The 17,892-nt window shown below is 38.4% G+C and overlaps 1 protein-coding gene across 2 annotated transcripts in view; it reads right to left on the reverse strand.

Annotated features, from left to right (window-relative positions):
• The window catches only part of PARD3B (par-3 family cell polarity regulator beta), a 387,748-nt gene that overhangs the window by 190,653 nt on the left and 179,203 nt on the right, over positions 1-17,892 (reverse strand). For both annotated transcript variants that reach the window (XM_058809265.1, XM_058809264.1), the window contains exons 9-11: positions 16,651-16,790; positions 15,743-15,871; positions 1,764-1,949 (exon numbers count right to left, since the gene is read on the reverse strand). In XM_058809265.1, coding sequence (XP_058665248.1) covers positions 1,764-1,949; positions 15,743-15,871; positions 16,651-16,790 — 455 coding nt within the window. The remainder of the gene's footprint in view (positions 1-1,763; positions 1,950-15,742; positions 15,872-16,650; positions 16,791-17,892) is intronic.

Below are 17,892 nucleotides of genomic sequence, written 5' to 3' on the forward strand. Positions count from 1 at the left end.
TTTTAACTTGATACAAGAAATTTTATTAATTGTTAATACCCACCGATTAGATTATGTTCTATGTAAAGGTCATTAGACAGAAGAAAGCCAGCTGTTCTCCATGTATTACACAACAGTAGACTGCGAGTCTTAAAACACTGCATTCTGTGAGCACTTGCACACAGGACAGAGTGTCTGAACAGCTCTGGTTGAAGCCAGAGCCTCAGCTACTGTCTCATTTGCTCTGGAGACTACATTCAGATCCATTACCACAACACAGGTGTAATTGCTGGAAGGGTTATAATGAGGTAGAATAGAGAACAGGTCACAGGACTACAGGCCATCACAAGACAAAATAATCTCCCAGTCATGGTGCCTGTTCACTCAGGGGTGAGCACAGAAGTCCTGCTTTAATAGTCTGCAGACATCTCAAACCAAAATTAACTGCTCTGGAATGAGTCACTGTGGGGGAATAGAGAATAGCGAACGTACAGAAAAAGGTTGTCTTATGGGTCTGAGATGTGACAAGTAAGGCTGTGAGCCCACTAATATGAAATATGGCTCCACAGCTTGGCTATCCAAAACAAGGAGTTTATCCATGGCAATGCACTGTCTTGCAACTTGCAACTGGTGCGGACACAGAGCTGGGAAAACAAAGAGGGCAGCCTCATTTCCACAGTAAAATGAGTCGTACTTTGCAGGAGACACCCACATGAATTGAGTTTATCCAGCCCTAATTTGGCCAAAAGTGTGTTAACTCAGTTCTGGTGTAATGCAATCAGATGAAGATCCAAGCTTTTTGAAATAACTGTGAGACTAGGAAAGGTAAATAATAGAAGTAAGGAACTATTAAACATTCTTATGAAACCTAAAACCTTGATTATTGCTATTTACTAGCTGCTGTAAATAGATGAGGGTTGAATTTTTAATGCTGTGAATTGTCTTACTCAGCAGGCTGATGTCAGTAGAGCAATTTACATAACACTGAATTAAAAGGTATTTTTACAGAAGAGACAACTGCAAGGAATTGCTGAGATAAAAGAGAAAAATTACATTATGGTTCTACAGGTGTTTAACATACTAGCTCTAAAAAATTAAGTAATTTGTTTCCAATTCAGAGAAGTTACCTTTTCCAAGTTTGACCTGGGGCAAAAACATGCAGTCAACAGCTTTCCTAAAGATTTGACAATAAGTCAAATACTTTTTAATGATAAAATATACAACAGTCCTTGTACAGTGCTTAGAAAGAACAGAACAACCCATAATACTGTCATTTACCAATTTAATATTACCAATTCAATACACCTCAGGAAAAACTGATAACTTCTGCACAACTGATATCAAGCTCTGCCAAGGCATATTTTTAATACAGTAATAAAAATATTCTGAATAAAAAAAGAAGAAAATTATGAGAATTTTTTATTTATAGGCAGAGTTGTAGCTACCAACTTCTCTGTCACTGAGCAATCAAATTTTCCTGTAGGCCGTGGGGAGGCTGGAAGCATCCTCTACTCATATCTATCTTTATTCTTCTTCCCCTTCCCCATTTCCTGCAGCATCCAAATGTTCCCTAAGGTTTGCAACAATTCATTTTCACCTTGGCAGACTTTCTTGCTTTGCACACAACCCCAGAAACCATGAGACAGTGTTATATTTGTAGTTCACCCAAAGGAATGAGATACAAAGGTATTTATACCTAGAATGGTTCTCAAGTAAGATTCAGCCCTCACCATAGAAATGACAGTATTCTAACACATTCAGCTCCTGACGTGCTTCTTCCATACCTTAAAAGCAGCACCTCCGTGAATAACAGATTTGATGAAAATCCCAAGATCAGCTCCTGTCTCCCGAGACTTGTTGCCTTTCAAGCTCACACCAAGTCCAGCAGAGCCAGAATCATTCAGAGGAATCTCAAAGGTCAGCTGCTCTGTGGTTTCTGGAGAAAAAATACTGCAGTTTGGCTCTCCTTTCTGTTGGAGAAAACAAGCATGAAAACAGGGGTGATAAGTCAGCATGAGTGGTGTCCACAGAACTGTACAATAAGAAATAGTCCTCTTTTCCAGAAAATAGCTTGAAGAAACAGCTTTATAATCAACAGTGCATTTAGCTGACATTTTGTCACAAAATCTGGCTTAAAATGTTATTTTTAATGATACCTGGGAATATGCTTAAATAGAAGGTAAAATAGCTTAGTTCCACATGATATAAAACTAATGTTGCAGTAGAATGTAGAAAAGACGTTTATACACAGCTGCATTAAAAATGTGAGCCATAAAACTCTCAACATCTTTACATGCAGCTCACAAACTATAATGACAGTTATACTGTTAAATCCCATGCCCCTTTGAAAATTGAGTTTCATCCTTAAAAAATTATCCTTCCCTTAAACCTGTCTGCAGAGCAAAGCTGGTGTAACAAAAGCAAAGGTGAAAATTGAAAGCACAGTAATGTATTCTGCACTAACTCCCTTAGTACATACTCTGATTCCATAGAGGTGTGATTGCTCCTTTTACTTTCTGGTATCAGTTAATCCCAAGATTTTCTCTAGATTAGAGAGCTGTTTACAAGACTGTTCAAGTCAAGCATACACAACTACAGAAGATCAGAAAGAACTTTCTTTTACTGTACACTGCATCTGCAGTTTTGAAGGGCTTTCTGTTGCTGGGCAGAAGGGAAGAGGATTGGTTGTCTTGTTAAAAGCAGGTTAGAATCATAAAATTAAATAAAATCAAAGTTTTCTTTGAAATATTTACATTGGCACACCTCAAAAATAAAACAAGGACAAGGAGACCTATTAGGGAATGAAGTGTGAAGTGTTCATGGAAAGTGTTAGTGCAGAATGTTATGCAACACATTCAATTTCATTCCATTTTTCCTTCTCCATATAACTCTAAGACAATTAATAAGCTTTTGTTTTTTGTCATTGGGACATTTTCTATTCTTTGAAACAGTGGTATTAAAGAATTAATAGAAAAAAAAACTATGAAAAGGAAGCAGATGATTACAAGTTGAAAGATGACTGACTGCTGCTTCCAAGGGTGTCAAATTCTTATATTACATTATCAAGCAGAGGCCACATGCAAGGAGTGCAGCAGCTGGGCCACTCCTCTTCCCCAGTGAGAGATCACCTCCAGGACCTAAGCTGCAGCACAGACAGTATCAATGCAATTGTCAGCAAAGGTGTCAGCAGTACAGATGTTTCCTCAGCAGTTGGAGTACACCTGTGCATTCAGCTATCATGCTGTCTGATCAACAAAAGTATGACCCCAGAACTAAGGGCAGAAATTAACATCCTGAAGAAACAGTAACACCTAAGTATACTTGCATTTATTTCAGATACCCTTTCACTGCTGAGGAGCAACCACTGGTTAGAGAGGAATCCCATCAGCCAGAAAACTATCAAACTCAATCACAATATGCACCATGTTTAAATTTTTCCTGGAATGTAACTACATGACATTAAAGTCAATACAGTTTGCCTAACTGCCAAATATAAAAATGACAGCACCAACACTGACAATTGTCTTGATACCAGCATTCATCTCCAATACCAAAGTTACACATTTGTGCTTCTGTTTTTGTTCACCAGAAGTAAAGAGTTCTCGGCTACACACATCTGTCACTTTTATTTCTTAGTCTGGATATCGACATCCTGAACATAACCCCCTAAAACCTATAGATTTGTAACAGCTGTGAGCAATACAGAATGATAACTTGTAAACACTCCTCCTCTGACTTCAGAAGAACCAGTGTAAGGAAAAAAACCACTACCGGCCTTCTAACATAACCATTTTGTATTTAACTTTCTCAAGGTTTTAGAGAAAAGATTTTCTGCCAAATCTTTTGATTTTTTCAACTTGCACATATTCTTGTCAATTGATTCTGAACTCTTAGATCAGAACTCTACTCAACTGGCACATCCTGTCAAGAATTGGACAGAAGCAATTCTTCTCAGGGTCTCAGACATGTGATGACTCCTGCCTTTAGGACAGGACTTGGTATTACTTTCCTGTTTCACTAGGCAAGCAGTTCCTCTGTCTTTCTGCTCTCTTTCAACTTTAATCTGTGACATCTGCACTAGACTTGCCCCTTCTCCATGTCAATACTGTGGTTGTGTCTTGGCCCATATCCCAAGAAAGGCAGTGAGGGGGGTGGTTAGCTCAGGACAAAGCTCTTGGTGCTCCTGCTTGTCTTAACCAGAGCAGTCACAAACTGCTTTATAGCACTACCTCAGTACAAACTAGGACTTCATTTAAAGCTGAATTTGGTCACCCAACAGAGTTGTTTACTGTTCTCCATTTCCCAGCTTCCTCTAACATAATTATGCTGTGCACTGGAGCTTGTTAAGTAAGCTACCATATCGCTCTATGCATGACCAGGTGTGTTCAGCAGGACTCCACACAAGTACAGCAAACTTTTGTCAGTATTTCCTAAGTTTTCCTTAGTACTTAAATTGGAATCTGTGACATTTGTCTACCATTTTCCTTGCTAAAAAAATTCTATGAAATAGATCACTTAATCATATCAAAATGCCAGTAAATTGAATGTAAGCTGCTTTTACCTATTACTGGAGAACCCTGTAATATGTTTTTAAGTCCTTCACAAGTTACTTGTTTAACATAGTCCAATCATCCCAACCATCTCTCCTTTTCATTATTTATATTCAGCTTTATCCAAAGATCCAGTAAAAGCTGATTTTAAAGTAATGTTGAGCTTCATCCAACAGTACAATCAAAAATTTGTTACCCATGATGGAGGCTGAAAGTCAATTCAAAGATTTCACAAGATGGGTAAGAGGAAAGAAGATGCATATCTACAAGTCAGTGATTAATTCAGAAAGTAAACTCTGTCTTTACTTCCTTAAAATTTTGCTCAGATACTCATTGTACAGCATCGGATAGTAAATGCGTGGTAGAAAGTCTAGAACATCAAGACTATTTGGTGCAAATACAAAACTGAAAATTTTATTTGTTGGAGCATGTAAGAAGCAGCAGAAAGGAGGAAAACCAGAGGAGAAAAAAAGGATAAACAAAATCTAGAATCTTGATTTCATCCTATAATTTCTAAATATTTTCAAATAATTATCCTGATCATAATGCTCTTCCCAAGCAATACCTTTTCACTGATGACAAAAAGAGCTCCAGCCATCCTTAATTAACAGCTCATCAATTAACTGCTTCATTTGGGCAACTAATTTAATGAATGATGGCCTCTGTTCCTAGAATATGCAGGTATGAATATTAAATGCTGACAGTGACTCACAGAGCTGGATTCCTACTGCTTCTATTTCCCTGACTTTGCTAAAACATTACCCCAAGACATTAATACTTCACAATATAGCAACCACCACCAGCTGAATTATGGTCTGGTAAAGCAAACCCTCCCCAATACACTAAACCTTGAATTCTATTAGAAACACTTCTTACCCCAAGATCATCCTAGATTCTGAACTCACTCAAACACAGAATGAATGAAATGAGCTGCAACACAAATATGTTCCTAGCCCAGAAAAAACTTACAGCTTTATTTTATTTATTTATTTAAATTGCCCAGTCAACAACGACATAATGTATTTTCCATAAAATATGTATCATACCCCAGCAGTTCAGGAATTAAACAATAGTAGCCACTGAAGCTATTCCCTACAGCAGACATAGGAAAGTAACTCAACTGTAGCAGGATAAACAAGAATTCTTCACATAAATCGAAGTCCAGATAGCTAAGAGTTGATCCCTCAGGATGGTTAGAGCTTTGAGGCCTGGCCTACAGACTCTAGGACTTTCACACAGACCAGGGTAAGGTTGGAAAGGAGAACAGTGGGTCATCAGGCCCAATGCCCCTGCACAAGTAGGGCCATCCTGGACCACACAGCACAGGACTGTGTCTAGATGGTTCTTCTCCAGTGAGGGAGGCTCCACAACCCTGAGCTCCCTCACCCTTTCTTCATAATAGAGATGCTCCAGTTCCTTGATCATCTTTGTTGCCACCCTCTGGGCTGGCTCCAGGGGCTCCCTGCCTCTCTTGTGCTGAGGAGCCCAGAACTGGACACAGCACTCCAGATGTGCCTCACCAGGGCTGAGCAGCGGGGCAGGATCACCTCCTGTGACCTGCTGGCAATGCTCTTCCTAATGCACCCAGGATCCCATTGCCCTTCTTGGCCACAGGGGCTCACTGATGGCTCAGGAACAGCTCACTGTCCACCAGGACCCCAAGGTCCTTTCCCACAGAGCTGCTCCAGCAGGCAGTCCCCAGCCTGTGCTGGTGTGTGGGGCTACTCCTCCCCAGATGTGGGTGCCTGCACTCACCTTTGCTGAATTTCAGAAGGCTCCTCCCTGCCCATCTCTCCACCCTGTCAGGGTCCTTCTGAAGGGCTGCACAGAATTGGGGGGGATCAGCCACTCCTCCCAGCAAACATGCTGAGGAGGCATCTGCCCCTTCATCCAAGTCACTGATGAATAATGGGCCCAGTATTGAACCTTGGGGGACACCAAGGCATCCAATAAGACCCAGTGCCACTGTTCAGCCAGTTCTCAATACTGTCCACTCACCCAGTCCACCTTTCCTGAGTTGGCCTGTGAGACTGTGGTGAGAGATGTGGTGTCAGCCTTGCTGAAGTCGAGGTAGACAACGTCCCTCATCCATCCAGGTACTTGTTTCATTGTAAAAGGCAATCAGGTTAGTCATGCATGATCTACCATTAGTGAGTCCACACTGGCTACTCCTGATTACCTTCTTGTTATCCATGTAAATAGAGTTCCCTGAATCCTCCTTCTTGCCCTTTCTGAAGACTGGGGTGATATTTGTTTTCTTCCAGTCCTTGGGCACCACTCCTGACCTCCACAACCTTTCAAAGATGATTATGAATGGCCTCTACAGCTCTCTCAGCACTCATGGATGCATTGCATCAGGGTCTACGGAATTTTGGATGTCAGGTTTGCCTAGGTGGTCTATAACTCAATCCTTCTTGACCAAGGGAAATTCTTTCCAACATTCCTTTACCCTTGTCTCCCAGGCCAGAGAATCCCAGAGAACCCCTTGACAATGAAGACTGATGCAAAAAAGGTGTTTGGTAAATCTGTTTTCTCTGCATCTTCTGCTACCACACTCCCTGTTACGTTTAGTAGTGCCCCCACCATATTATCCTTGGTTTTCCTTTTGTTATGGAGGTATTTATATGAAGAACTCTTCTTGTTGTCCTCGACATCCTCGGCCAGATTTAATTCCAAGGCTGTGGCCTTCCTTATCTTGTTTTTAGTTACTCTGACAACCCCTCAATATTCATTCCAAGTGATCTGACTCTGTTTCTACCTCCTGTGTATTTCCTGCTTAGGCTTGAGTAATGACAGGAGTTCTCTATTCATCCATGCAGTTCTCTTGTTCCCTTTGCTCATTTCTTTCCTTTAAGAGGGGTACATTGAGACAGGAACAATCTAAAGTACTAATAGAATTTACTCAGCAGAGACACAAGTCAAAACAAACACCCACAACCACAAAACTCCAACACAAAACTGAAAAACAACCCAACACTTCAAGAGTCAGTCTCCACTGCTTATTTTGTCCTTGCTAGGCAGGTCCTTCCTTCAGCTTTGCTAAATCTTAGCTGTCACCTTTCAATGGCTTCTACAGCTGCAACAAGCTCTGAACAGTCCCCTCCTGATAATCACATTCCTGCAGCCTAGTGATGTTTGTTCTCTAATTTTTATAGTAGACTGCCAGCCACAGTTGCTGCTCAAAGCTCCCTCCTGCCTGCACCATCCAGCACACTAAGCAGCTCCCCCCCCCCTCTCTCAATTGCTTGGGAAAGACAAAGATCTTCTCTCTCTTTCCTGAACCAGAAGGCAACAGAGAGAAGTTACCTAAGAGGAAACCTTTTCACTTGCTGTCCAGATTTGGTGGTTAAACACAGCAGAGCAAACAACCAAATAGGTACTATCTCTCTCAAGGGAAATCAGGACAGAACTGTTTTAATCTACTGATATACCTGCATGCAACTTCAGTAAAATCAATTCTGACATCACCAGAAACCAGATCGAAAAGTTCAGAGTAGAGTTTATATAAAAGTGAGAGAACATAGTTTGCTAGATATGAAAGCAGAAAGCCCTAATAACACAGTACTAAATAATATTCAGCAATGCAGACTAAAAACCTAAGGGTCTCATGATACATTTAATTAATCTCCTGCCAATGATTTTAATTTTTAGAAGCACATCTCTACCTCAGATATCTAATTTCTTAATTAAAATATATTATAATAAAGGATTATTAAAAAAAATCTAAAATATTACTCATCTCACCAATAAATTCTCAGTATTTTAAACACCACAGAGAATATACTTTTAAGCCTTCTCCTACTCCCACAACACTCAACTGCTAAGTCACCAGAGCAGTACAATCATAACTATAACCTTTGAGAAAAGTATCTGTGCATTTTATTCTTCCACTTTCTACTTAGTCCATCTACACAATGTTGTGTCAATGTTATATCTACACAATGTTGTGTCAATCTTCTGTCTACCATGGGACACCACTTTCAATTAGTCCTTTTATTTAATCTTACAATATCTGTTCTCATTGACCACAGCACTTTTAATCTGTGGATTTGTGATAACCTAATGCTAATGTCTCCCTGGAAAGGTTGCCTTATATATCCTTATTGTGTTTTTTGCCAAAAGAGAAGCTTACAAAAAAATTAGCTCTCACTCAGGCAGGAAGGAAATAGCATTTGTTTGACACAACATGAGACCTTTCAGTACCTGTCTGGTGCCCTTGACCAACACACTAATATGGCCTCTCAATATGCTGACTGCCCCTTGCCTGGCTGCTCATTTCTGATAAGAGATGTCAACTCCCTGGGGTGCCATTCAGAGCCAACAGCAAAAGGCAAAAGACCCAAGAGGGTTATTTTCAAAGGTTTATAAAGGAAATAAGACATTTGCATCCTTTTGCAATGACTTTCTGATAAAAATATTTACATTGTGGCACCACATAACTATAATTGGCAGAAAAGCTTGAAGAGAAGATACTCCCTATTTGCATTATGCTCCACATTCTTTCCAAGCACTTAGCCACAATTAAGAAATACATTGCTGACAGGTCAGTCATTCAGTCACTGCAAAATCTGCACTGTATTTTGCAATAGACATATTGTAACACTCTTAAAAGTAATACTCAAAGGTAATACACTGCTGTAATCTTGTCACAATCTAGTAAATAACTGAAATCATTGCTGCATGTATTCATCTTTAGCATTTCTGACATTTATATTGGCTTTAAAATTATCTGTACTCCATACTACAATAAAAAGTAAATGGCCACTAATGGCACACCCTGCTAAGACAAGAAAGGCAGTAGCAAATCCATGGAGATACATGATAGCATGCTTGGATAATTTTAATGTTAACACAGTACACTACAAATTTGTGTCACGTTAGATAGAATGTGTCTGGTTTGAATTATGTAGACTTTCTCGAATTATAGCTTCAAAAATCAACAAAATTAGACTCAGCCTCTTCATCCAAGGCAGATATAGTGCATTTCAGAAATGGAGATTCTTCAGTTAGCATGACTTGCCTATTGAAGAATCCACCAAGGAAATGGCTGACCCTTGCAAAAGTTTTGTATTTGTTACTTAGTGTGCACTGCTGCTCAACATTAAAAAAATGCAGTTTCACTTTACCTTTTAAGCTACATAACTGTAGCTTTAAAGGTAAAGTGAAAAAGTAGCTAGTTCAGTCCTCAGTCAAAGTCAGTCTCACTGTGAAAACACCCATTTTCAGCCCACGGATGGGGTAAGCCACATACTTATGCACCCTACTGAGCTGGAGCCCTGTGCAGTTAATATCCCTTGGCACCCAGAGCCTAAAATCTTATCACACATGAAGATGGAAGGCTGCATGGTATTTTCAGGGTGAATTTAAGGGTGCTGCTACTGTATCGTTTCAGAATTCATTTCAGGCACAGGTCACAACACGGTGACATACAACCCCAACTCTTCACTCATTTTAGTGCTTACTGTTTTAAAGGTATAGTAAACAAAGCAATAAGCAGGTTATAATTCTTTTACGTCTACTTCAAACACCACATGCGTACGTTTTACATTAAGTCAGTCTAGGAAAACTTTTAAGTTCTTTATGTATTCCAAGACAGAAAGATTTTAGAAATGTTCATATAGTATATGGAATAGAACTGGTGACCCTTGTAAATGGCAAGGCACTACATTTGTTAGCAGGATTTAAAAATTGCCCAAATACTCTGGTTTTATTAAATGCAAATGCTGTAGACCTGGGTAAATGCATCTAAAACATATGAAGACTCAATTTCTGTTAAGACCAGATTTTATATGCCTCTATTCTGATGAATATATACTTTTGATTTCATACATTAAAGTGGGTTTCCAAATAATTTCAGGCAACCTCAGAGCTAAGACTTATATTATCAAGTAAGCAGTTTTCACTTTGCAGTGTTCTGAGGCAGGGTTCCTAAATCTAGGAATTTTGGGCAGTAATCCCATAACACATCTTATGAATATATTACCTCATAATGCAAGAAAACATTATGCTTTTCTCTCCTTACTTGCATCCTCTCCAACTTATTCTTTACCAGCAGGCAGAACACCATCAGAGGATTTTGCAGGCAATGAAGGTTATGATCAGGTCTTTCAGACCCTCCTTTTAAGGTTCTTCATATTTGCTAGAATATAGGAACAGTAGGTTCTGAAAGGTAAATCATTGCTAGATCATAACACTCTGATGGGCCTGACTGAGAAAGCAACAGTAGACTAGATGCAATAAGGTGTCTGTGGCCTCAAGAAGGATGACAACTGCTATCACATAGAAAAATCACATTTGCTGTGCTGGTACCTTTATGGACACTTCACTGCATATGAGAGCTCAAAAAACAACCACTTTTTAAAGGTACATGGATTATCAAGCAATTTATTCTGCTTTGGTAAATTAGGGAGTCACACACAAACCCTGGATAAAGAGATACTTTTCAACGTGACAGGAAAAATCGTCACATTTCTTCTTAACACTGATCTCTCACTGACTTTTGCAAAGAGCACAACTAATCAACAAACCTCAAAGTTTCCAGTACTCTAAGACATAATGAAATAGTAACCATCTTCTGAAATACATAATGAAGCTGAAAACCTCTGAGGGGTTGCAGCACACAATGTTTTGTCTTGAAAAATATATGTTTGTGTAGACACAACCTACATTCGCTTCACAACTATTCCAGATGAAGAGAATAGGTCAAAAATGAAACTTTTCTTTAAAACCCCCAGGATATTAAAAAATCTACATAGTTTATAAATGAAGAAAGGGGCCACGTACATTCACAATATCCTTGTCTTCATTACACAGAACACCTTCTTGTGTACGCTAATAAAATTCAATATATACTACTTTTTTTTTCCTATCCAATTCATCTCCTTTAGAACAGAGGTAACAATAGAGAAATAGTGCTTGCTGGAATCACTTTCTGCCTGAAATTATTTGTCCATTTCTGGATAATTGAGCACTAGAATCATGGTTTTGAACTACAAAAACAGGTGCAAAAATGGTTAAGTCTAGGCTGTAATTTCACTTATTATTTCCTGCACATAAAAAGGCAAGCAACAATTAAAAGGAAGTAATAGAAATTAAGCTTTGAATATTAAAACAAATAGACCAACTGGTTTTCCTTCAGGCATATAAGTTCAAGGCAGTGGAAGAAATTAACTGGGGGAAGACTGAAACATAAAAGTTAATCATATGGTAAGTAGAAAAAAATGCTTAATTGAACTTGCCACTCATCCTGCTTCCTTCCATCCTGTATAATACACATGTAAAAAAAGACTTACAGACCAATACCAAGTTAAGTACATTGTTGTTCATTTAGCTATTGTTATAAAAATTATGGTTTGCTCCCTTTCATCCCCCATTCTTCAGGCATCAGTTAATATGCCAAGAAACCACAGAAATAGCAATTACAGTTGCAACTGTAAGTCAAAGAGATTTTTAAAACAAAAAATAAAGGATATGGAAAAATTACAATGCATGTGCTCTAACTTAGAGAAAAATGCAAGCAAATTTTTTTTGTGCTATACTATTTCTGGCAATTGCAGAACAGTCACATTCCTCTGCTGCTGTGCATCATACGAAATAAAGAATTGCAAAGGATCATAGCACAGAATGGGTTGCACCAGAGCTGCTCTCACTCAAGCAATATTCCCTTTTTTACCAATGCAGGGACAAAGAAAGAAAATGGGGAGTAAATAATTTTTTGCATCATTATTAAAAGAAATGGCACTTTCAGATCATACATTTTCCCTAGAGAAAAAAACATGATGCAACAGACACACATGATTAAAACACTCTATTTCCAAAACACAATAGAATGATGGCCATAATGTGCATTCCATTCACTTTGAGAAGAGCTGTAAAATCTAAACCTATTCAGTTCAACCAGGTTTTCTCTGTAATTTTCACCATCTTCTAGAAAAGAGTGTTACACAGTTTAAAACCCAAATGCACCTTAAAAAACACAATAATCACTGGACACTCCGTAGACTGTAGTAATTAAGTGAATCAAGATCTTCCCCTGGAGTTTTGGAATCAGCTCCTTACTTAGCTGCTACATTGTCAACAGCTGGCATGAATTACTGGGAACATTTGGCTAACTGGATAATAAGGAGGACAGCCTGTGGTTGGTCCAAATTCTACTTCACTAATCTGTTTCAATATATATATTAATATAATCTCATTAGAGCCTCCATTTTTTTTTTTAACGAGTAACAACCCTACAAGTACAGGGTTTTCAATTCTTTTCCTTTGTTATGCACAAACACTAACTCTGTAACTCTCGGATGCTGCAAGAACCAGTGTAACCAAAGCCCCAATTGCCTAAAATTTAATAATACTTTTTTGCAACACTGATTCATCCTCATCATATCTTGGCTGCTGTGACAAAGGCTTGCTACTCTGAATATATTTTTCTACTGGCTAGCAATCCATAAGCACAGATCACAGTAACAAAACACCCAAACACTGTTCCCATCTATCATACTGAAGAGAAAATATTCGTGAGACCAAGCTATCCCCAAGCCGCAGCTTTATTACAAGGTAAAGTCAATTTATATTATTACAGACCCATGCAACAAAATGTAACCCAATGTGACTTTATTACATTATTTGCTTTGTGTCCATGCAGTTCTCAAATTCTCTCCAGCAAATCCACATAAAAATCCAGTTCTAGGGAACAACATGCTCAAAAGTGGTTTTTGTGCATGGGTTCCTAATAGGTCCAGCCTCCAGATGTATCTTTGCCACAGGAAACTGTGGGGAGAGGGTACATTTAGAAGGGGAGTGGCCCTTCTCCTTTTTCTTTCAACAGGTAACAGGGAATCTAAAGAAAACAACTCAGATTACAGTCCCTGGAGACCTGCACAAAGCAAGAACAAGTCTGATAAAGCAATTACCATATTATTGCCAGGCATTAAAAACATCCCCAAGTATTCAGGTAAATTTTGCATGCATGTTACACTGTCAGGGCGCTCAGTTACAGCTTGTCCTCGAAAAACATCGGATTATCCACTGTTTTTCCTTCCAAAAACAAACATTTAAAGTGCTGGCATTTTTCTGCTCTTTGATAAAACAGTACTGTAACTTTTGAAGTAGCAGAGGATTAGTCCAATGTAATATCATGGCTAAAGCTGAAACCAAACAAAAAAGCTAAACCATCACAAAAAAAAAAATCTTTGTTAAGACTATTCTCAGACACCTCATGAATTCTAACAAGCATTGTGTTAGCATGTTAGCATCAACATCTGGTAGCTTAGTGGGATGGTAACTCATACTTTTGCTGTAAGCTACCAGATGTTGCTGAAGGGCTTTTTAATTTAGATGGGCTGGTTCCATAAACTTATGTAATATATTTCAGTAATTCTTGTTTTTATTATGTTGTACTTGATTGAGATAATGAGGAACACAGAGAAGTATTAGAATTCCCCCATCCTCACTGTTACAGTCAGGGCCATCGCTTTGCATCATTCTATCACAGAGAAAGCAATCTAAGAGAAGGTCAAGCCAGCAGGATAAATGTGGCTACTTCCTGGATTTCAATCATGCCAGTCATAAGTAAATCACCCATTGAAAGGTAGTTAATCCTTGCTGTAGAGACTAAAATTTATTATCACACAATTGTGGCAGGTAGAAATTATAAACAGCTTTTAGATTCTTCCAATCTTTTATACACACACACTGCTACAGTGATTTCCAGAAGAATTCACACCATGACAATACATAATAAGTATAACGTTGGGGGAACAGGAGAGAAAAGAGAAGAATGCATACTTTTTAACATACATTTTTAAAGTAATGTGCTTTATTATAACTTAAAAACCCCAGAAAACACTATTAATGGCTAGTGATTTCAAAAAGCAAGCTCTTATTTAGAAGAGCTGGTGAATGAAAAGAAATTCTACATAGAATAGATAATTTAGTACTTTGATACTCAAATTTCCCTCTGATCCACACAGACACTGACTCTACAACTCAGGGCTTACTCAGCAGAGCAATTCAATGACCAACTTTGGTGCTTTGGCAATCACTGACAACAAATGCCCAATTACAAGGCTGAAAACCACCATTATGCTCCTTAAAAATTACACAATAAAAAGGAAAAATCGATACAAAAATAGTTTAGCTAAGACACGTCACAACTGCTCACAAGAAAAAGTGGGCAGCAGCAGCACAAGAGAAACGACTCACATGAGAGAACCTGAACACCCTTCCAGCTCCCTATCCTGTCACAGGCAACCCTGACCTCAGCAAGGTCCTACTGGCAACAGGGAAACAAGAGGAAAACTGTCAGCAATGTTCTGTGAGAAAACATAACGGAGTACTTCTGTAGAAGATCCTGACAACAGTCTAAAGGAAAAGCAAGAAGGCAGCATCTTAAGGAAAGGATGAAGGCGGTTTGTGTTCTTTGAAGGAGATAAAATGAGACAAAAGCAGGAAATGCTGTCCTTCCCTTATCCTGAGGACTTAATGAAAGGTCAAGTATAGCCATCAATCAAGATAAGGAAGAGGGAACCAAAGAAATGACCTTCTCTGAGGGGAAGCAAGCATGTATCAGATAGCACTTTTACTCTGATGCAGTTCCCTATGTGAGAGAAAAGAGAACAGAGTTTCATGGCAGTGTTAATAGAAAACAAAAGTGAAAATTAAGTACTTCAGAAGGAAAAAAGACAACCAAAAGCCTATTAAGTCAAAGGCTAGCAGCCAAGGAAAAGCTTGCTTCCAAAATTTGTAAGGAGTGCAGCAGAATTCTATTCCTCACCACTCCTGCAACTGGGCACCTGGCTTATGAGACATCTCCTGGTGGCAGCCACCCTCACTAGCTTGCCAGTGATAAGCTGCAAGCTAATTACATGCACTTTAAATTTCTGGTTTAGAGCTTGTTGCTTTTCTGAAAGAGAATAACCCATTTTTAGTTATGCTTGACCTCACGCTTGCAAAATTAATTTACAGTATTCCCCTGTGAGTTATGCTTATGCTGTCATTTTTGGGGATGAAAAATCGGATTGTGTGGAATTGCATCTATAGTAGATAAAAATCAAACACCCTCAAAATCAAATTTGAGTATAAATACTTCTTGGAAACAAGTCTTATGTGACTACCTCTTATTGTCATTTCTCAGCTGACAATTTCTATTTCCTGGGCTAGTATTTAACCATGGAATTGTTTCAAAGTCACTCTTTGGGAAAGAATAACAAGTTTACCAGCTCTCGAGGTAGAAAGGCCTCCTCCTGACGAGCCACAATCAGACAGACAGTCTCGCCTTGCTTTGTGCTTCTCAGCATAGCTACAAGCTCTTCCTGGGTCCTGCCAGTGATGTCCCGTCCATTCACCTATCAGCCACAAAAGAACAGAGGGTGTCTTATCTCTGACTGCCTTTCAGCAGGTTTATTAGGTTCTCCTCACCTAACACAGGTGTCATTCAGCGACTGAGAGCAAAGAAGAATCAGCAACAGCTCCCATACTGCCTCCCCCTCTGGCCCTGCACAAATTACTTAACCTTTCTCCTCCTCATTTTCACCATCTGTTAAAGCAGCTCTGTAGTACTTACTCGCCTTGCAGGGGGTTTGTGAGACTTAATTAGTTTGTAAAGCACTTTGAAGATGAAAAGTGCAGAAACAAGACCTTAGTATTAAAACTGTTTACCTTAAGAGCTTTTTGAGGTTAGTAAGTAGAAATAACCCATTAGAAAATAAGACTGTAAGTCACAAGATATCTGAAAATTTTCAACAGACCAATTTGAGCAAAATTGCCTTAAAATGAGCACTTTACCAGCTTGATATTAACTGGAGATTTTTGTATATGGCTTAAGAGGCTAGACATGTTTTGGTCTTAAATCAATACATTTATCTGTTTTAAAACCCAAGATTTTATCAGGTTCCCCTTGTTCAATCACCTCAAGGACCCTTGTGAAAAGAACCATTTTTCCACCTCATGGTGTAAAGCACTTGTTGACAAACAAGTGAGATAGAAACTGTGAGCATGACTTTTTAAACCAAGGGCAAGGACTGTAGTTCCATACATCAATAATATGTATGAGGAAATAGAACATTTATGACAGAGCTAGCAATCAATTTTAAGCAATGCAAATACAAAGGATGTTTATCCTCACCTCCAGGATTCTGTCTCCTGACTGCAAACGACCATCTTTTACTGCTGCACCTTTTGGTAAAATATTCTTCACAAAGATTGGACCAGGACCATGTACTGAAGAGTCTCTGGTAACCACTGTGAAACCAAGTCCTTCTGGACCTAGAATGTCAGATGGGGAACACACAACATAAATTTCAACATGTAAACAGTGATCATTAAAAGTAAGCAAACAATGTCAGCAAGATATCCCAGAGACTCATTCATGTTAACTCCTAAAAATCCTGGAGACTCATTCATGTTAACTCTTAAAAAAAGAAGGTAAACAAAAAGCTGTAAACACAAGCATGGTCTGGAGAAGTCTACTGATGTCCAAACATATACCCAGACACTCTTAAAACAGCAAAAGATGCAAATACTTGGGTAGGCAAATAATAATAAAAAACAAGAAAGAACTCTCTTTTTAAAGCATTTTCCTTTTGTATAGGTCACTACAATATTAATCTTCACTTTAATGTCAATCATTTTTCATGGAATCAGAGCAATTTGAATTATTTATAAGCATAAATATAATTTAGCAGGTTTTACTGAAATTTGGTAAATGGGAAAAATATCACATGATTTGAATGGAAAACTTGATGTGCTGTTCAAAAAGGACAAAGAGGTATTTCTAACCTTCCATTAAGTGAAGTTGTTTGCTGCTTAGAAATAAACAACCTCGAGTGTTAACAGATATGCTATAACAAGTAATTAGGGAGTAAAATAAATATTAGCAGGTATTGCTTATAAGCCACTAAAATCACTGGGAATAGCAGAGGCCATAAAAATCTTTTTATATTGAGTGGTATTTCTACCCATGTAGTAGTTTTCAAAGATATCATGATGTCAGTATCACATTGATATAATTTCCAGAAATATAAATGTTTCAAAATCAAAAGCATTAGATCTAGAATAGGGACATTCTTAAATGGGTTTTATTAACACAAAGCTGAAGAGTACAGAAGTAAAAATGAGTGATTTAGGTAAAGAAACAACAAAAAATTAAGAAATGAGAGCTTGATTACATTCATAATGTGTTGTGAGCATAAAGTTACAGTTTCAAAAGGGCCACTTCTAGGATCAAATTTTACTCCCAGCCAAATCGGAGACAGAAATCAAATAAAAAACACAAATGCTAATTAGAAATTTCTTAAGCACATTTTACTACATGTTCATAAACCTGTTATTCCATTCAAAGACACACAGCTGCATGGTGCAGCAATTA

This window comes from Ammospiza caudacuta, chromosome 8, assembly GCF_027887145.1.
Source record: "Ammospiza caudacuta isolate bAmmCau1 chromosome 8, bAmmCau1.pri, whole genome shotgun sequence".
Lineage (NCBI taxonomy): Eukaryota > Metazoa > Chordata > Aves > Passeriformes > Passerellidae > Ammospiza > Ammospiza caudacuta.